General features: G+C 34.8%; 1 protein-coding gene across 2 annotated transcripts; it reads left to right on the top strand.

The window, feature by feature from the left end:
* Positions 1-975: 975 nt before the first annotated feature.
* LOC145041102 (uncharacterized) lies at positions 976-22,672 on the top strand. Of its 2 annotated transcripts, XM_078989034.1 has the most exons (4): positions 976-1,209; positions 1,301-2,313; positions 2,396-2,466; positions 22,511-22,672. In XM_078989034.1, exons 1-2 carry the CDS (start codon positions 1,041-1,043, stop codon positions 1,783-1,785), a joined length of 654 nt encoding a protein of 217 aa, XP_078845160.1. In that variant the 5' UTR covers positions 976-1,040; the 3' UTR covers positions 1,786-2,313; positions 2,396-2,466; positions 22,511-22,672. The 2 variants fall into 2 exon arrangements, with proteins under 2 accessions (XP_078845160.1, XP_078845159.1); XM_078989033.1 differs by having other exon boundaries at positions 1,301-2,466.
* The last annotated feature ends 205 nt before the right edge of the window (positions 22,673-22,877 follow it).

Genomic DNA, 22,877 nt, shown 5'->3' with positions numbered 1-22,877 from the left:
CAGAAAAAAAGGAGAATTCATAGTTTATATTGGAAATAATAAATAAAATTAACAAATAAAAACTCTATTTCAAAATGCAAAATAAATGGAAAAATCTAAAAATTCTTTTTTTAAATATTATTTTCGGAACTTGAATTAACTAAAAAAAAATCCTATTTTTTTTTTTAAAAATACGTGAAATATTCTAAATAGAATATTACACTGTACATATTCTAAAATGCAAAATAAATGGAAAAATCAAAAAATTCTTTTTTTAAATATTATTTTCGGAACTTGAATTAATTAAAAAAAATTAAAATAAAAAAATAAAAAAATACGTATTACGGTCTCACAAAATTAAACCGTCTCACATGAACCTATATATATATATATATATATATATATATATATATATATATATATATATATATATATATATATATTCTATTTAAGGGTGTATTTTGTTATGATATGGAAACCGGGATGATTCCCGAATCAAAGAAGCCGAGAAAAGCTGTAATAGTTTTGAAACTAATTTTTTTCAAAATGATTAAAGAGAAAAAAAAAATATTATATTTAACTTTTAAAAACTCCGGAATTTAAGAAATTTCAGTTGAAGTTTGTTTAAACAAAAGTGAAAAGTGAAAAGTGAAAGTTGGTTAGGAGACCAATTCTTTAAAAGTGAAAAAGAGAAGTTAGCTTTTAGTTGTCGATCCAATTCCCATGACCAAGGGCCAACGGTATCCTTTTCCCATACCATAATTCTCCAAATACAAACCAACGTACAAATCATAATGCGTAATTTACAGCTGTAATGCAATTCCAGTTATCTGGATACGGAGGTTTGAGAAGAACATAAAAGCTTATTCAATATTAAACCCCACAAACAGGGCCTACTGTTATGGGAATCTTAACCGACCCGACCCTTTGTAGGACCCATTTCCCCAACCCATACGCAACATCTTCTCGAAAACTCTATAAATAAGATGCTAATCTCACCATGCTTAGGCTTGAAGAAGCAAACAATCTTCATTCTTCAAAACATTATAACAGATTCGAAAATGGTGGGACCTTCTCTCAATGCTCCGAAGCCTCCGACCACAGCCGCAACAATCAAATTCCTGTGTAGTTATGGCGGGAGGATTCTTCCTCGGTATCCTGATGGCAAGCTTCGGTATCACGGTGGCCAGACACGTGTACTCTCCGTTGCTCGCTCCATCTCGTTCTCTGGTTAGTGATTGATTTTCTTTGTTTTAATTCCATAGAGTTAATGAGTAGATGTGGATTGCTGATTGAGATTTAATTTACTTGCGATTTACAGAATTGATGGCGAAACTTGGTGAATTGTGCGGGAAGTCGGCGAGTTTGAGATGTCAATTGCCGACGGAGGATTTAGATGCGCTTGTTTCCATTACATCTGATGAAGATCTTGTGAATCTCGTTGAGGAATATGATCTAGCAGCTTGTCTACAATCGTCATCTCTAAAAATTAGAGCGTTTCTATGTTTTCCAAAGAAATGCTCTCCGACTCCTTCCACCGCCTCTGCCTCTGGATCTGCATCTAGTTCTTCCACAGGCACACCTACGCTTGAGGCGGCGTCACCGCAACCTCCTTCTCCATCTTCTTTTTATCCGGCTTCGAGGTTTCCTGTTAGCGCAACAAATCCATACATCCATACAGCACCGTTGAAACCCCCTGTAAAACTTCCATTCTGCTACAACAAATCCGCCGGAAAGCTTCCTTGTAATCCGTATAGAAATTCCAACCGGTTTTGTCTCGTTCACAATGGAAACCATTGGCAATAACAGCTTAAGATCCGGAAGAGAAATAATTTGGTATCGTGAAGTTCATATAAACAACCAAAATCCACACTATCTAATAGAGGATGAAACGGTAATATAACGGAGAAAATCGAAAAACAAGGAAATGATGGTGAGAGATATCGGATATGTGATGTATGATTGGGACTGTAAATAATATTAAGATTCGGATCGGTATTTTCTAAGATCCTGCAATGAATTAAAAAAAAAAAATCTTAAGTTTGGATCCAAAATTTCCTTTTGGTGAATGCATCGTCAGTTTTTATCTTATTTCGATTATCTTCTTCGTCGATTTTCTCCCGTTGCTTGTCGCCTCCATAACCTCATCTGATCTGATCTTTCTCAGGCTCTCTTTGTCGTATTCCGATGAATTGATGATCAGATTTTGTAATGTTTCGTGACTGGTTATTATCATTATCTTCTTCCTCCATTACCCATTACAACATCTCCACGTACATATACGTGTTGCGTGTTCCTATCATTGGTTGTTCTCATCTAACTGTTGTTTGTCTGGTTTGGTTTCTTTCCAACATCATCTTCTGATCTTCCTGATCTTATCTTTTTCAATTTAAAAATATTTCTGGAATCATTGCAGGTTCAGGAATCGGGACATTATCTTTCGCTTGCAATTCCAGTGGAGATATGATCATCCTAAGCTGCTTGCAGGTACACCTTGTAACCATAACATTCATTCCAATGTCAATGTGTGGGTCCGATTCAGTTGCATCGATAAAATGGACGATCAAAAACAAAGTAAAAAAATTCATTTTCTGTCAATATTGATACATTTTTTTTTTTTTTTTTTTTACCGAGAAGTTGTCGTAATTTATTTTATAGCAAATATAGTATGTGCTTTACAACAGATTTATCAAAAAGTTATTGTTGAGAATTTACTGAATTAAGTTTTTTTTTGGTAGCTGAAGTCATCAAAGTATATGAGGAGTCGATTGTTTTGGGTGGAATATTATTAAAATGGAAAATAGATGATATTTTGGTGGGTCATTTTATTCTGATTGAAGATTTGTATGGTGGGTTTTGCGGTTTGGACTTTTTGGAGTTGGGCCAACTTTAAGTGGTGGGAGTCGGAAAGCTTGGCACGACCGTTGTTATAAATATAGAATATTCTATTTGGTAAAAAGAAAAATTAAAATTGGTGGAAAGGTTGCAACTGGAATTGGAAGGGATAACCCAAAAATAGAGCAGAAAGACAACTGAGATTTGAGAGGTTGAGACTATTGAGAGACTGAGAATAAGACTGAATTTAACGAGACAAAATATAAGATGAAATACCAAAGTCCTATGACCTAAAATATAAGGAGTATATGGTAAGATGTCATTTAGCCTGAGTTGATAGTTATAGGGGTGTTCGTTTGGATGAATCGGTGTAATCCGATCTGATCAAGTGAATCCAAATTAATTTCGGTTTTCAAAACGTAAATCCAAATAGTCCAAACTAAATTCAAATCCGATCCGATCCAACCAAATTATAATTCGGTTGGATCGGTTTTTTACAACTTGGTTTTCAAAAATTAAGACATTTTAACAAATATATAACTTTAGTATTAACTTACTTTATAATATAAATTAAAAATATTGTTTAATTAGTTGTGAATTAAAACTTATAAATAACTATCAAGAAAAATATATTATAATTTACTATTTTATAGACAATTGTTTTTGATAAAAAGTACATATTAAAATATTATAATAGATGAAAAATTTTAATATACTAAAAGAATAATTTAGTAAATTTATAAATTATTAAAGATATATATTAAAAAAAACAAAATAATAAATTGCAATTTGGGTTTTTTGGATTATTCGGTTTTTATTTTATAAACCAAGACCAATCCGAAATCTAAAATAATAATTCGGTTTTGCTAAAAACCAATTCAAAAATCCGAATATCCGAAACAAATAGTTCGATCCAAATTGTCCAATTGGACAATTCGCTTTTCTCCAAATAATGAACAGTCCTAGATAGTTATAATCCTACTTGGGATAAAATGTAGATTTAAGACGGGGTAAGTTAGAGGAGCTGGGCATTTGGTTCGTTTTGGTTGACATGGAATAAAATATGTTTTTAAAAAAGAATTAGAAAATAAATTTTATAATAAAACAAAAATACCCTTATTGATTTTTGTAGTTAATTATATTTTTTAATAAACACGACCAAGTTTTATTTAGTTACACCAGTCTTTATACAACTCTTCTACAAAATTTGAATTAAAATAATAACTATCATATATTTTGTTGAACACATACAGGTATATGTTTTTGATATGTGGTTTATCCCCATTGTATATTTGTAGTAACTTGCATACCGTAATAAAAAACCATATTATAACATTCATAACTTTATTCTAAAATGTAACAACTATTTGACTTTTTTTTGTATGTTTTCTTCTAGTTAGACTAATTCGTACAATTTCTTGATCATTCCCTACAAAAGGAAAATTTTACACTTCAAAGACAATAATTGATAATGTTGTAAAATTAGATTATTAACAATTTAAATTGTTGCAAGTTCAATTGTAATCAATTGGTAAACGCTATTAGTATAAAAAGGAATTAATTGGTCGTTTCAAATAACAAGTTTATCAAATAGAAATGTAGATGAAAGTAAAAAACTAAACACTTTGTCAATTTGATTTTGTGAAATTAGTCATTATTAATTATGGATTTTAAATAATTTAAGGACTTTTGTTATTTTCTTGAAGAAAATAAACATAAATGGTAAAAAGATGGGACACAAAAAAATTCATGCATGCAAAAAAAAAAAAAAGGAAAAAGTCATATTGTTTATATTTTATTTTACTTTATTTTATTATTATCTCTCAGTAGTAGGAGGATGGTTGTGTAATTTAAAATTAGGATAAAGAATTGAATTTACATTCTTGATGCATGGTGAAAGAATTAGATTCTTTCAAATGAGGAATTAAATGGTAATTATAGAAATCCAATTTCATTCCTTTAGTTACCCAAACATAATCTCCAAATGATTTTAATTTTCAGTTCCTTTTAATTTGTTAAAAACTAAGTGTGAGACTCATATATTACATGAGTTTATTTAAAATAAAAACTAAATACAAAATTCTAAACATTTGAGAAGTATGAATTTATAAGAAAAGTGAGAAAATATTGAAATATAAAAGTGTTTTTTTTTTCTCTTTTAAATTTAAACAAATAATTTAGATAAATAAACAAATAAAGTTTATAGAACTTTAATTTAGTAATTTTGAAATTTGAAGAAAATTTCATTAATGAAATTGATATGCATTTATTATTACATTTAAATACTATCTAGATTTTAATAAAATGGAAAAACCATAAAATAACATTTGGAATGAAAATTAATTTAAAATAACCATAAAATCACATTGAAAAAATAAATAAAAATGCGACATGTGTCAAAAATATCTTTATTTATTTGGGAGGATTATGTGAAACAAACTCACTCTATTGATATTGTTAATTTAATTTTGGGAGAAGAATGAGAGATGGAGGAGAATTAACTAACCTCTCTCCATTCATGTAACATTCACGTAGGCATAAGATGAGATGGACATTAGAAGAATATATTTAAGAATCTTCCTACCTAAAAGAATAGTTTTATTCTCCTCTTGATATGTGCCATCTTATTAAACCTCATGATTAATGCATATTTTATTCTCCTTTTGCCATGTATCATCATATTATATCTCCTAATTAATACATGACATTTGTAAACTTATTGATTCTCCATTTCAAATTTAAAATTTAAAATTTCTCACTCTAATTATATTAGATTAATAAAACTAGAATAAAATTAAAATAAACTTAATACAAATTATAAAGTGATATAATTTCACATATTTATTTAAATCAATGATTAAAATTTATATAACTAAAAAAATCTCTTAATTAATAATTTATTTAAAATAATTGATTAATAATTTTTAGTTTTTATTTTAAAAGTTTAATTAATTATATAAACGTGGTTCCCACATGTTATAAACTAGTTTAGAATATATTTGCTCCAAGTCCTCCAATATTTTAAATTCTAAATGCATGCTAACATATGATCCTATGTGCAACTTAAAAAATATTAAATATCAAAATAGATTTTATTTTATGGATGTTAGGAATCAAAGAGAAAGATGATATTTTTTCTATGAATTTGATTAATCTATTTAAGAATAAGATGATTTGATTCTTATGCTATTTGTTACGATTCTTTCTTTTTAATTTGAGTGAGGATATAAAAATCAAATCATTATGTTTTGAAGTTAAATAAAAAATCTAAATTAAGATATCACATTCCAATAAAAAAAAATTGAGCATTTGAAACTAATACCGAGAGACACCAAATGTGATATTTGGTTGCAAGAATGAAAAAGTAATATACTTTTAAAAATTTATCAAAAATTTTATGAACTTTGTAAATAGTTAAAAGCCTATGGAAAAATGACTAATAAGATTAAGAAAGTTTCAAAAACATTCAAAAAAGACTATTGAAGTTTTGCATGTTCAAAAAACATCCAAATATAAACTATATATATAAAAAACACCATAGAATTATAGCTTTTGTTCAAATCTGACCCAGTGAAAATCAGTTCTTGTGGGTTACCTGATGACTTGGATTAAAAAATTGCTGAATTGGCCTAAGATTAATAACATGAGAGAAGATGAGATGACATGACATTTATGTGTGTATTTATGTTCTTTAAATCGAATTAGGGTTACCTCACTTATCTTAACACGGAGTTAGCTCGAAGAACATCATCTTCTTTTGTTCTTTGTATGGGTATTGTATCTTCAGGGCATATACCATTAGCATGCCATAGTTTATTGAAAGTGTTCTCTCTTTCTTTTGACAGTGTGTTGACCTTTTCAGAATCGTAAAACCCTTTTGGATGATAATTTGGACTCGTTTGAATGAAATTGAAAAAGGAGAAGTTATTAATAGGGAGTTTTATTAGTGACATAATGATATTGAAATCATTAGAGTGAAATAGGTACTTAGATTTTGTAGACTTTGAGGAATGAATGATCAAAAGTTGGTTGAGGAGAGATGTGTACACAGTCAATCATATCTCCATCTGGTTTCCACCTTTAAGAACTTAGATTGCCAAGAAAAAAAATGTTTTGCTAAAGAAAGTTTGGCTGGAAAACTCATGTTTGTCCGTAAAAGACACCAAAATCTAGCAAAATCTACTATAGACAGTCATATTGGTATTGTTTGAACAATTTCAACAAGTTTAATGGTAGTTTAAGCACAAACATAAGTTTAGTGATTAACTTTGCATAAAAGTAAAATTTGGTTACCCTTACAAGCCTTTGTCCTAATTATAAAGATGAAAATGGCTTATGAATGTTACAAAAATTATCAACCATTCGGAAAACAAGAGTTTGGCAATGAATACATTTTGCATTTCATACCTTAGCATTATTTTGCACTCATAGTTTTAAGTGGGTCAGTGCCCCCATCATATGTGTTAACTAACATCAAACTCTTTTTAGAACGATAAGGACTTTGGGAAAGTTGCAAAATTATATATAAAATTTATTAAATCATGCCAAATATTTATATAATTTATTAAATCATGCAAAATATCTATCACCAGCTATAAAAAACACATTGTGAAAAAAATATATATACATGATATTTTGAAGGCATATTTATTGGTTAAGAATATACTTTTCTATAAACTATAATAACTTATTAAAAGAATTTGAAAATGTTTTTTTTTTAAATAATTCTCTTTTATAATTCATACTTTCATCTTTTAAGGTATTAATGTTATTTAGAGCATCTCTAATCAGATTTTTTTTTTGACTTATTGCTGTTCACTTATTTTAACTAAACACTCAATCCCATTGGAATGTATAATTTATTTGGGTTTTTTTTTATTAACCACTCAATATATATTGACCGATGAATATACTATATTGGTTTGAATATTTAATCCATTTGTCTTTGATGATATGTCATATTACCCCTTTAATTATATTAAAGTTTTGAATATATTTTATTTTTATAATATTTATTTATTCTATTATATATCATACTCGATAAGTATAATATACATGTATATTACAAATCATAATAACTGATAATACAAATACACTAATATTTATAATAAATTTTAATTAATATACATGTATATTACAAATCATAATAACTGATAATACAAATAAACTAATATTTATAATAAATTTTAATAGATGATAGGGTTTTATAAAACATTTTAATTGTTGAGATAAATTAGTTAAATTTATGAAAAAAGCTATAGAAAAAGTTAACCCAATGGAGTTGCTATTTAATTTGGGATCAACGTTAAAGGAATGATGATATGTCATTTATTTTGAGTTATAGTGTAAGTTAAGCATTGGATATGCTCTTAGTACATATTATGATAACATTCGTTTGGATAAACGGAAACATATGACAAAGAGTTGATTGAAACAAGGACAAATTATGGTTAATAGAAAACTATCTAACTTTAGTTACCAGCATGGGCAATGTATTTCATTTTATTTAGTAACATACTTCATTCTGTAACCAAAATAGGTATTCTGCTTTATTATTCTATTTTCTAAGACATGTAATGTAAATGTTAGGAAGTAAAGCAAAAAACAAGCAAAACCAAAAAGCATACAAGACATAGTATTTATGTGGTTCGATCAAGGTAACATACATCCATGGGCAGGAGGGGAGTACTCTTTATTTATGAGCTCTCAAACAAAGGTTACAAGTATAATTTCAATAGCGATTTGCCTATCACTCTAGAATACAAGACACACCAAATGACTTAGCCTGCATCCCTAATTATACTTGATGGATCAGACCTAAAACCCTAATGGGCCAAGTTACTCATTGGGCCATAGGCCCATGAAATGTGTCAACCAATCATATTCGCCATGAAGCATCTTCTTGAACATTCATCCATGACATACAACACACAAGTATCAGCAACACACATAATGGAGCACCATGAGCCATAGTGGAGCATCATGATGTACATGTGGCACATCATAAACACTAGTGACCCGACATTCATCATCGAGACACAACATGGTGTATTAATTTAGCTTCACCAAGTTTTGAGCATCATAGAGGACTTCATAGCATATGTGGCTCATTATATCGCACCGTGAACCAAGATGGCACATCTTGAATGATGATAGCCCATCTCATGCAAGGGTGGCATAAATCCTTCCCATTTGGCCCAACATCTTCACTTCGCGCAACGTCCTTCCAAAATGGCACAACTTCTACTAGACTGGCACAACACCTTTCCATTTGTTGCTCCAAATGATTCAAGTGAGTTCCAAGCGATCTATGAGAATGCTCCAAATGATCAAATCACATTTAACATTCTCTACCTTGACTTGAGTATCCTATAAACTCCACCTTAAACAATAACTTCCTCTCCCTTCCTGCTATTAAGCCGTGAAAGGGCTTACCACCTGCAAACATCAACCAAGTCTAAGCAAATCTTGAACTTCTCTATGGCCAACGACTTTGTCAGCATATCTTCTGGGTTCACCATGGTATAATCTTCAATATTGAAAACTTGTCTTCTTCCAGAATATCCCAAATGAAATTCATCTTGATATAAATGTGCTTTCTTTTCTCATGGTACACATGATTCTTTGCAAGACTTAATGCACTCTGATTATCACAGTATAAGACAGGCTTCTCTACCTTCAGACGAAGATTCTAAATAAGCCTATACAACCATATCTCTTCCTTTATTACTTTTGTCATAGACACATACTCATATTCAGTTGTAGACAAAGCAATGGTATCTTATAAAGTTGACTTCCAACTGATGGCACATTCGATCAAAGTGAATATGTAACACATTCGAGACCTGCACTTCAACAAATCAACACCATGATTAGAGTCAACTGTTGGGGGTCAGGAATGACATCGACGAAGTCCTCGCACGATGGCCTAGAATGCCACAATCAAATGCTTGGTCATGGAGGGATGAATACGCTATATGGGTTAGGTTGTGCCCTCTCTAACAAAAATTGGTTTTAGATCAGTTAGTAGCGTTGATGCTTAATATATGGTATTAGAGCCAGTGACGAGGGTTCGATTCTCTCAGGGAGTAATTTCTGAGGGGGAGGGGGGTTGTTGGGGGTCTTAAATGGAATCAAACAAGTCCTCGAACAATGGCCTGGAGTGCCGCAATCGAATGCCTGGTCCTGGAGGGCTGAATGTGCTATATGGATTAGGTTGCACCCTTTCTAACACTAATTGGTTTTAGATTAACCGGTATCGCTGATGTTTAACATCAACATATCTAACTAAGTCACTATTCTTATTCGCTTTATACACAGGAAAATATCTTTCGTTCCCTTCAAGTATCGTAGGATCCACTTGACTACTTGCCAATGAACCTTCCGTTGATTGTTCATAAACATTCTTACCACACTAACATAATGAGCCAAATCAGTTTTAGTACACACCATTGTATACATGAGACTTCCAATAACACTAGAGTATGGAACCCTAATTATATACTTACTTTCTTTATTAGTTGTGGGTATAGTATCTGGACAAAGTCTAAAGTGAGCGACCAAAGGAGTTTCAACTGGTTTGGACCAATAACAACAAAATGATTGCAAAACTTGTTCAATGTACTTTTGTTGAGAAATATGCAACCACCCTACTCTTCTATCCCTTTGAATCTCCATCCCAAGTATATTCTTTGCTGCTCCCAAATCCTTCATCTTAAACTCATTCTTCAAGGTCGCCTTCAATCATTTATTCTAGCCATGTCCTTGGCTGCGATGAGCGTTTCATCAATATATAACAACAAATATATGTAGGAATCCGGTGAAGATTCCTTTGAGTAAACACAGTTCTCAAATTGGTTCCGAGTCTACCCATGCGAGATCATGAATGGATCAAATATCTTGTACCATTGTCTTGGATACTGATTCAAACTATATAGAGATTTCTTTAGAAATCATACATGATCCTTCTTAGAATCAAGGAACCCTTCTTGATGGGACATATAAATCTTCTCTTCTAAGTTCTAACGAAGTAATGTAATTTTCACATCTAGTTGTTTAAGCGCCAGATCAAATGCACTCACCATGACCAAAGGAACCCGAATTTTCTTATGCTTCACGACCGGTAAGAACACACCGTGATAGTCAACTCCTTCTTTCTGAGAATACCTTTTTGCCTCCAACCTTGCCTTGAACCTAACTGGTTCAACTCCTGATATCCCTTCCTTCTTCTTAAAGTTCCATTTGCATCCTATTGGTTTTCCTCCATTTAGAAATGGTGATCGATCCCATGTTTCATTCTTTTCTAAACAATGCGTTTTCATGGCCATCAACCAGTCATTTGATTCTTTGATCGCCACAACCTCTTTGTATGATTGATGCTCCTCAGTGTTAATTTCTTCTCCATTTTCTAAAGCAAAAGCAATGGAGTTAAGGTCACCAAAATAAGGTTGTTGAATAACCCTCTTTGATCTCTTACTTGTTATAGATTCTTGCCCATCGTCCTTCCTGATAGCAGTAGCACTAGACGAACATCCATGGATTGCTCTTGGGTTTCATCTTGTCTAGACTGTTCACTACCACCTTGCTGTTCATTACTTATCACAACTCTATTTGGAGTTTGAGATGGAGACTCCACCTTTTGGTTAGCACCCTGATCTTTGTTCCCTTCTTGACTTGTATCACCACTTCCCTGGTTACTTATGTCATATTCATTAAAGGTCACATCTCTGATCATGATAAATTTAGGATTTCTTATTTTGTACACCATAGTCAACCAATCACATTCTGCCATACAATATCACCTGGAACATTAATCCATGACAACAACACATGAGTATCAACAATGCAAATGATGGAGCACCATGAGCCATAACGGATCATCATAATAAACATATGGCATATCATGAACACTAGTGGCCCAACATCCATCATGGTGGCACAACATGGTATATTACTTGAGAATCACCAACTTCTGAGGACTTCACAACACATGTGGATAATCATAATGAACCTTACACCAAGATGATACATCTTGCATGAAGATGGACCATCTCAGGCAAGTTTGGCACAACTCCCTCCTTTTTGGTGCAACATCTCCTAAGATGGCACAGTATATTCACTTGGTGAAACATCATTCAAAAATGGCACAATTTCTACTATATTGGCACATCGCATTCCCATTTGGCGCAACTTCTACCCTAGTGGCACAACTTCAACCATAGTGACACAACTTCTTCAAGCATGACACAACATGTTGCTCCATGTTGCTCCAATTTATTGCAAATGCTCCAAATGATCCAAGTTGCTCCAAAATACTCCAAGTTGATCCTAATGCTCCAAATGAGTTCCAAGTGCTCCATTGAACTCAAATGCTTTGTGAGAATGCTCCAAATGCTCAAGTGACACATAACAATAAACATGGGTTGTACTTTGTTGCCAATGAGGTTTCTCTAAAATGGAGTAGAGATCTAGATAAGAAAGGATTATCAACATGAAGACTTGTAGATTTTCATTAGATATGTAATTACGATTGGCGCTCTATGATTTGGGTAGATTTTTGGAAACAGATGTTGAAGAGTAAAATATGGACTTAAATTGAAAAAGATTAGGGAAGGAGGGACTTAAACTGGAATTTCAGCATATGCTGAGTCAAAGACGGGTTAAGACCCGTCACCGTATTCTTGTTCCTTAATTTAAAGGAGTATCCTCAAACCATAAACCTAGAACCATTTTTCAGCCACCACATCTCGTCTCCACCCCGATCCCCGACTTTCTTGTTTTTCCAATCAGCCAAGACCTGGTGCACCTTTGTTGCCGGTGATATCGAAGACCGAAGAGAACCCTCAAGATGACGTCGCATCACTTGGAGATTTGAAGAGCAAAGACGACGTCGTGGTTGCTGCTGCTGTTGTTCTCGGTCACATATTTCCTTCGATGTTCTTCGGTTACTACGCCCCAGATCTCGTCCACCACCACCGCTTTGTGCTGCTGCTCATTCGTCATCCCTTCTGGTTATCACACTCCACCTCGGGTAAGGTTCAATTACATCATGGGAGTTTCGCATGTGGGTGTGTACATACTTCTATAAATGTCGGTAGTTGTGTGAGTGGTATGTTAGCCGGAGTGCGAGAAGGACAACCATTCTAGCCAATGATGGTAGCTGCCATCATTTCTGTTTTTTTGCCTCCATCAGCTACCGTGTGTGGGTGGTTGTGTGTGCATATTGGGGTGTATGTGTGCATGTTTTTATGAGGACATGTTGTATGGACATTTATGGCCGTAAAAATCAAAGAAAAACCCACCACCACCATCGTGAGCTGGTGGCTGTCACCTTACTGCCGCCTTCTGCCGCCACCAGTCACCATGTTGGGAAGCTATGTGCATGAATTGTTGTGTATATATGTGTAGTTTTCAGCATAAATTAATGTATTGGGTGCTTTTTTCCTGATTTTGACTTGGAAACCACCACCACCGTCGTGAGGTGGTGACTACCGCCACGAACCGCCATCGACCACCACCGCCTGAGGTAGAAGTGGTTGGTGCCCAATTTATTAAATATATTTATTTATTTATTTAACTAATCATCTAACGTTTGACCGAGTGGGTCGCGTTTGGGTTGGAAATCATAATTAGGATTTAGAAAACCCTAATGTCAAGAAACCCTAGTCTTGGAGTTGGTCGGGACCCACATTAAAAATATTAATTAAAATTAAAATAATACTTTATAATTCTCTACGATTAACTTAATATAATATTGGACTTAATGGATTAAGTCCTTAATGTGGTTTAGTGTGGAACATTAACCCTAGTTATCATTTTATATGGAAAAACCCTAGAATCGGGGAGCTCTAATTTGGACAATGATCAGGCGCGTCTTTGGGCCATTGATTGGATTATTATTTCACCCGAGAATGACTAATTCAAACCTTAATCATTCATAACCTTAAGTTATTAAGTACTTAATGGGTTAAGTGTTCTCACTTAACCCTAATCGTCATTTTATGTGAAACCCTAATCGTCATTTCATGTAAGGTGGTCACTGTTGCAAGTGACTATAACCTGTGATCGGGTATTGACTCAAGTATCTTCCTATAGGTGTTTGGAAGCGATTTGAAGTTGGTAGAGACCTTAATTTCTACAGTGGTTATCTACGCACATGTCGAGGTGATTTTCTCCTCACTGCACCCGTGGGTCGAAGCACTAATACCAACCCATTAGTTTCAGGTATCATCAGTTATTGCTAGAAGGAAAGGGAGTACCGTTTTGGTGAAACCTTGCATATGCCCTGCATAATTTCTGTACACCCAGCGTATGGAGTCAACCACCTCGATGGTGGTCAACGCAAAATGGAGGTACGCCCAGCGTACTAGAGGAGTACACCCCACACACGCCTTCTGTTGGGCTTTTGACAATTTGGGCTTCAGGATTAGGCTCTTTTTTGGTCCAATTTGATATGGGCCTTGTTGGGCTTTCTGAATAAATGTGCTTTGGGCCAATAGTGGTAATAGATCTTAAAATGAGGCCCGATTTGGGAAAATTAGGCCAATAATGGGCCTTATGTATATGGACTTTTGGATAGTGAATTTGACATTGGGCCTTGGCCCAAATTTGAGAAAAGGCAAAATGGACTATTTGGACCCTTAGTCAAGATTGATATACCATGTGTTGAATTAGTATTCTTCATTTTGTATAGTTCGGGATTTTCGGTGAGATAGCGGTCGGAGACTTTCAGTCCAGTTCGGCACTACTTGCAAGGTGAGTTGGCCTCACTATACTAACAAGGTCGAAGGCACCAATTCTGATTCTTTTCATATTCGTATTCGGCTTTATTGCATGATATGCTTATTGATTTACATCCTGGTAATTAGGATGGTGATATGCTTAGTGACCTGGTTAGGTCGGTATCCTGGTATATAGGATAATGTTATGTTAGTGACCGGTTAGGTTGGTATCCTGGTATATAGGATAATGATATGTTATTGACCGGTTAGGTTAGTATCCTGGTTATGTTAGGTCACTATCTTGGTTATAGGATGTTGCTATGATTAGTGATATGTTAGATCAGTTTGACTATTATATATGATAGCGTATGATCTTTATGTGCACATGATTGTTTGATTGGGGGTTGGGTTGAGGCAGGCCTGATTTGTGCTGAAGGCCAACATACCCAGTGTGACATCCCCAAAATCACGGCCAGAAAAGACCGGTTTTGTTTATACTTTATTTCAAAATCAGAGTTATCTTTTAATAAAAGGGTTGCGGAATTTGTCCCAAAACAATAATATGATAAAGATTTATCAAAAGCATTTCCATAGAAATGTATTTCATTAAAAGACTCGGGATGTCATGTTTGTACAAATCAAAAGTATAAACAGTACAATATAAGCCTTACTACATTATTTCATATCTACAGGCCTATATCCGTAATCCCTCGTCCAAAACATCACACCTATGCTCATGCGCCACTACCTGTAATGCATAAAACTGAGTGGGTCAGGCTTGGGAGCCTGGTGAGCACATAGGGTTTTCAACCCACAATAAATAAGTTTATTAATTTCATCAATCAACAATAACCCGATTACCCGTTCCCGTTATCCTCACTTTACGTCCCTAAACACCTATCATAAGGGACCTAGCCTAAGGATTATCATCGGGACGGACACTACTGCTAAGGGGATTCCTCAGCAATAAATGTCCTAATAGGCAACCATGTGGGGGATGGAGTACACCGGTGAACACATCGTTCACAACACCTACAGGTTGCGAACCTGCTAGTGTTCCACTGGACTGTCTAGAAGAGTCCGTGGTCGTCATCTATACTCCGCTAGATGACTGGATCAACAACAACAACATCGAGGCCTCTCATCATTTTATCACACATCACCTATTACATCTACCCATGTTTTACCCCAACATTTTCGTAGATATAAAATACATATACAGTTTAAATCATTGAAAACATGTATAACAACGTTCATCTAGCATAGATAGCAAGTATTCAGATAATATGCACACATAGCACGTAATTTATATAAAATACTTCATATCTATGTGTAAGTTGAAGGTAACTATGCACTCACCTGAAAAGGTGGTGATTCCGAACTCAGACAGCGCTTCGCTTCTTAAAAAGAATTTTTTTTCTTCGACGAAACCTAGTATTATTACCACTAGAGTTTAGTTTATTATTCGTCGAGACTAATTAATAGTCTAGCTATTATTATTATTATATAAGCGTCAAAAAAATACTTATATAACCCATAATAATAGCCCAAGTATTTATTATAAGTTCCTAATAACGTTACTATAATTAAATAAAAGTTATATTAAAAATAGCGTAGGCGTAGCTCACTTACAGCGGGTTTTATAGAAAACCGGGCTTTGCTTGGAGCAGCGTTCCCGAGCCGAAAAGCTCTTCTTCTCAGAGCCTTCGAGCACTCCGGGGCTTCCGCCTCGTGCTAGGGAGGTTCCCTAGGCTTTTCGGGGCTAGAGAGAGGTTCTAGAGAGAGAGAGAGAGTAAAGAGAAGAAAGAATGGGAAAGGTGTGAAGAAAATGAGGGTGGGAGAGGTGGTATTTATAGGGTGAAATGTGGCTGAACTTGGTGCCACATGTCACCATCTGGTGGCAAGCCTTGGGGAGAAAGCAATGGCCAAGATTGTGCCACATCACCCATTTTCGCACAGCACACTTCCGACTTCTAAAATCCGTAACTTTCACATACGACCTCCGTTTTTGACGTTCTTTATATCCACGCGTAGGTAATAATAGGATCTACAACTTTCATTTTGACACCGTCAGCTAATTCTCGACCGATCTTAAATTTAACAGTACAAGGAGATTATACTGTTAAACGTCTGCGTAAAATTAATAACTTCTACATACGGACTCTGTTTTTGTCTGTCTTTTTACCGTTGATTTCCTATTAATGAGATCTTCAACTCTCATTTACGTTGCGTAAGCCAAAAACCGATCGAACTAAAATTCGAGTTTCAGGCCGTGCACTGCTAAGCCGAATCTTAGAAAAATCATAACTTCTTCATACGAAGTCAGATTTGGGCGTTCTTTTTATCGATGTTCTTATTTTAACATATTCTACGACTTTTGTTTAGATTGCTAAGGCTAAAAAGTCTTCTATCGTAAATTCACTATTTACGTCTCCCGGTGTCGTGCCGGTTTTGCCGTAAAACTTCGGCGGGCCATAACTTCTTCTTTATAGCTCGGATTTCGGCATTCTTTATATGCACGGAAACCTTGAGACATATTCTACAACTTTATGTAGAGATATCGGGATTATCTCACACTTTAATTTTGACGCTCATTTTTATTCTTTATTAATTATACATTTATAATTAAATAATAAACACATAAACACACATAATTCACATAATACTCAAATATTTCATATTTATTACTTCAAAAAGAGTTACAATAGTTGACCTAGACTATTACATTGACAAAAATGCTTAGCCCTGAAAACCCGGGCGTTACAATTCTCACCCCCTTAGGATGATTCCGTCCCGGAATCATGCATCAGCAAACAGATGTGGATAGCGACTCATCATGTCATCCTCTGTTTCCCAAGTGAGATTCGGCCCATTCGAATGTTTCCATCGGACTAGCACCAAGTCGACCATCTTGCGTCGTAACTTCTTAGTCTTACGGTCAATAATTGCCTCAGGCTCTTCGATCAGCCTTTTATTCTCATCCATCCTTAATTCCGAGATTGGAATTATGTCGGGAACATCTCCCATGAATTTCCTCAAATAACACACATGGAAGGTGTTATGAATACCATTGAGTTCTTCGGGCAATTCCAGCTTGTAAGCTTGGTTCCCAATCCTCTGAAGAACTTTGAATGGTCCAATAAACCTTGGACTCAACTTTCCTCATTTCCCAAATCGTATAAGTCCCTTCCACGGTGAGACTTTAAGTAAAACGGAATCCCCAACTTCGAAGGTTATCGGTCGTCTTTTCTTGTCGGCATAGCTCTTCTGACGATCCTGAGCTGCTAACATTCTTTCCCTAATCACCTTCAATTTCTCAGCAGTCTCATGGACTATCTCGGGGCCCATAAACTGCTTCTCTCCGGCTTCAAGCCAACAAGACGGCGTACGACACTTCTGTCCATACAAGGCCTGATAAGGTGCCATCTTGATGCTCGAGTGAAAACTATTGTTGTAGGAAAATTCTACTAGGGGTAAGTGCTCGTCCCAATTCCCTTGGAATTCGAGGGTACATGCTCTCAGCATATCTTCCAACGTCTGAATCGTTCTTTCACTCTGACCATCAGTTTGCGGATGGTAAGCAGTACTCAAACACAACTTTGTACCCAACTCCTCTTGTAGACTCCTCCAAAACCTTGACGTGAAACGACTATCACGATCTGACACAATCGTAAGAGGGATACCGTGAAGTCTTACAATTTCCTTCACGTAAGCATTTGCGAGCTTATCCATAGACCACTTCTCGTTGGCGGCTATGAAGTGTGCACTCTTGGTGAAACGATCCACGACTACGCAAATCATGTCGTGACCATTCTTCGTTCTGGGCAGTTTAGTCACAAAATCCATGGTGATGTCTTCCCATTTACCCATGGGTACAGGTAAGGGTTCTAAACTCCCATACGGTTTTTGATGTTGTGCCTTAACCCTCGCACATGTTACGCACTCAGCCACATACTTCGCAACATCGAGCTTCATCGTCGGCCACCAGTAGTAGGGTTTTAGGTCCTTATACATTTTAGTGCTACCGGGATGAATCGAGTACATGGTCTTGTGTGCTTCTTCCATTAGAAGATCTCTTATTCCTCCCGTCTTAGGTACCCAAATTCGATCTTGGAATACATTCAGTCCTCGACTGTTCGTACCGAACACTAACGTTTTTCCCAAACGTTCTTCCTTTCGGTCATTCTTTTCTAAGGCTTCTTCTTGAGCTTTCCTGATACTTTCCACAATCATCGAGACGACTTCAATTCTTAACGCTCTTGGCCTTCTTCTTTCAAGATTGACTTTCCGACTGAGAGCATCAGCAACTATATTTGCTTTACCTGGGTGGTAAAGTATCTCACAGTCGTAGTCCTTGAGAAGTTCTAGCCAGCGTCGTTGCCTCATGTTCAACTCCTTCTGATTAAAGAGATACTGGAGACTCTTATGATCAGTGAATTGTTGCTATTCGTCAGAGATGACGTGGAACATTATTTCATTTCATTCATTATTCAAACAAGGTTTTAAGTATTATTTCAATGATTTGAATGGTTCATTTTTTTTATAAGAATGGCATTTTTGTGTTTAAATCCTTACATTGTGATGGTGTGTATGAAATAGTGACTTGTGTTGATAACTTAGGTAACAGTGTGTTTAATATTGACTTGTCTAATAGTGTAGACAAGGCATGCTTGTGGTATTGTTGTCTTGGACACATTAACAAGAAACGCATAACTCAAATCCAAAAGGATGGAGTGTTGGAATCATTTGACCTAAAATCAGATGATATGTGTGAGTCTTGTCTTTGGGAAAGATGACAAAATCACCTTTCACAGGATCATGTGAAAAAGGTGAAGGTTTGTTGGATCTCATACATACTAATGTGTGTGGACCCTTCAGATCAACCACAAGGGATGCTAATCGATTTTATGTGACTTTCACTGATGATTATAGCAGATATGAATATATCTACTTAATCAAGCATAAGTAAGAATCGTTTGAAAAGTTCAAGGAGTTTAAACATGAAGTCGAGAATCGATTGGGCAGGAAGATAAATATACTTAGATCTGATAGAGGCGGGGAGTATCTTAGCATCGAGTTCAATGACTATCCTAAGGAATGTGGAATAGTTTCACAATTAACTCCTCTTATGACAATGCAGTTAAATGATGTAGCTGAGAGGCATAATTGGACCTTGTTGGACATGCTTCGTTCTATGATGAGTCGTGCTTCACTTCCTATTCATTTCTGGGGGTATGCCTTAGAGATAGCCGCCCACATCATCAATCTTGTTTCTATAAAGAAGATTGCCAAACGACCTCACGAGATGTAGACGGGAAAAAAGCACTCATTAGCACATATTAAACTCTGGGGTTGTGAAGCTTTCGTAATACGAGAGACTCATGACTAGCTAGCAGGTAGAAGTGAGAAATGTATTTTCATTGGTTACCCGAAATAGTCTTTTGGATATTAATTCTACAGACCTAGTGAAAACATTATCTTTGTAGCACGAAGAGTAGTCTTTCTAGCAAGAGAGCTCATATTCAAAGAGGATGTCAAGAGTACCATTGAGCTTGAAGAAATTCAAGAGTTAACCAATGAAGGAACCTTAGATGATACTAGAACTTAACCAGAGGAAGTAGTTCCTGTTGAACTAGTTTGTAATAAACTGCTATTTTTCAAGTCAATAAAAGTCAAACCAAAAGTCGAAATAATCAACTAAGTCAAGAAAGGATCAAATAATTAGAAGCCATTTAAAAATCAAAAACATTTTTATTACTAGAACCAAGAACCTTCACAAAACCCACCTTCTCAGACCGAAATCAGCTCAAACCGCAAACCAGTTCGGACCACAAATGGTTATCAGTGAGCACCGAAAACACATCCTATATATATATATATATATATATATATATATATATATATATATATATATATATATATGTGTGTGTGTGTGTGTGTGTGTTCATCCGAAAACATAACTCATTTCTTAACTTTTACACCGAAAACCTCCAAGATTTGCTCTTAAGAATCATCTGAAAACCCTTGAATCTTCATAAGATTTTGCCCGTAATCTTCAAATCCTCAACCGAAATCCTTCAAACCATCATAATTTCACCAAGAACACCAAGAACAATCTTCAAATCTTCAAGCTTTCACCGAAACCCTCCAAGATTTTCTCTCAAGAATCATCCGAAGGCCCTTGAATCTTCATAAGATTTTGCCCGTAATCTTCAAATCCTCAATCGAAATCCTTCAAATCATCATAATTTCACCAAGAACACCAAGAACAATCTTCAAATCTTCAAGCTTTCACCGAAAAACCTCGCATGGTCCCACCTTTGGACCGCAAACCCTCACCAAAACCACTTTTGCCGACCAAAAACTCTCGCTTCGAACCGAAAACCCTGCTACTGACCGAAATCGTGTGCGAGGACCCCACCACTTCGACCGAAAACACCAAGAAACCCCCTCAATTAACTCCTAACACTTTTGTAAGTATTTCTGACATAATACTTAATTTATTTATTTATTTTAATTAATATCTTATTAATTTAAATACGATATCATGTATAATTATTAATAGGACACGACTACGCACATGGGTTCTAACCCAAGGATCATCGCTACCACTTCGCATCCAAGCACGAACTTACATTCAAAGTGAGTTCATATCCCTAAGTTTTCACTATTTTTAAATGTTTTTTTTTTTTTTTGGGGGGGGGGGGGGGGGGGGGGTATACAAGTAAAACACAATGACTCTTGTGTTAATATTCAAACGATTAAAAAACGTTTCAAACCATTTGCAATTGTTTCAAACCGATTTATCACTGCATTTTATCAAAATATATTTATATATATTTTAACAATTTTGTAACATGTCGAGCAATAGGGTATTTTTCACGAATCTCTTACTACCGTTTTGTACACGTTAAATTGCAAGTTTTCAATTCATTACAGAGCATACATTTAACTATAATTGGTATAGTTTGAGAACCACAACGCTATTTTGCTAAGTTCAATAAACGAAACAAGAACATACATTTAAACTATAATAGGTATAGTTTGGGGGAAAACATTACACTATTTTACAAGCTCAAGAATACTATATAGAAATGAGTATATAAACTATAATAGGTATAGTTTATGGAACACTACTCTATTTCACTAGTTCAAGGATACACTACTAAATAATTATTTAAGTATAATTATTTTACATTACAAAGTACACTACTACAAGGTAATACATACAGTTTCAAGTACTAGAAAAACACTATAACACTAAACATAAACTAGTTAATACATGGTTGTGAGGCACTACTTCATTGTACCTATCAGGGTACAGGTTCAATTCCTATAAATTATAACCAGAGTCTCCTGGGTTGAGAGCATGAATTTGTGTACAGATCTATATGGGACTGACAATCCTGCACCTAAGCTGCTTGCAACAGCTAGGCCGACAAGCCTGGGTTGACAAATGCCATAACATTCCGATGCCTGGAGAACATCATAGAGGCAACTAGTCATTTTAGCATGGTTATATGAAACTCACAATAGTATTAACTGAAACGTGGTTTATGGGATTTACACTACTTCAATGGTTTTATTTTTAAAATAGAACTACATTACAATACACTAGTTTACAGTACAACTGGTGGATTCCAGGCATACTCTTATACAAAGGGTTTTCATAAAAAATACATAACAGAACACTATTTTTGTATTATAGTATAACATAAAATTTAGAGAAACATTCATGATATAGTTTTATTTAGTAATAAGACTACAGTGTACTATTTCAGTGTAAAGTAACAAACATACATTTTGGTCTTAAGGCCTAAGACCACATTTCATTTACTAAATAAAATATTGGATTTTATGGAGGAACATACTAAAGCTTTTCAAGGAACAATGAAAAGTTTTTCCATCATAAAAACATACTTATATACTCACCAACTTAAATGTTGATACACTTTCAAAATCACTTGTATTCTCAGGGAACCAGTAGATAGGTACACTATAGGGTTTGAGAAGACGGAGCATTCATGGTGTCTTGTCTATAGTTTTTGCTATACATTTTGATGTTATACAAAAAATGTTGCAAAGACAATATAAAAACTATATTATTAATGCAATGGTTGTTATTACTTTGATTTGTATTATTCAATTGTTGTGATAATGTATATGACGTCCTCCGCCCCCGAACATTTCCGTTGTCTCGGTTTTGGGGGTGTGACACAGTTGATAATTCATTACCTCTTCGAAGATCCACTAGGGTTAGTGTGCCACCTGAGTTATATGGTTTCTATATTACTTCAGACAGTGATACATTTATCACTGATAGGAAACTGGTAAATTCAGATG

The sequence above is a fragment of the Lactuca saligna genome, chromosome 4 (genome assembly GCF_052625555.1).
Source record: "Lactuca saligna cultivar CGN05327 chromosome 4, ASM5262555v1, whole genome shotgun sequence".
NCBI lineage: Eukaryota > Viridiplantae > Streptophyta > Magnoliopsida > Asterales > Asteraceae > Lactuca > Lactuca saligna.
The sequence above is the reverse complement of the archived record's forward strand: the minus strand, read 5'-3'. Positions and strand labels throughout refer to the sequence as shown.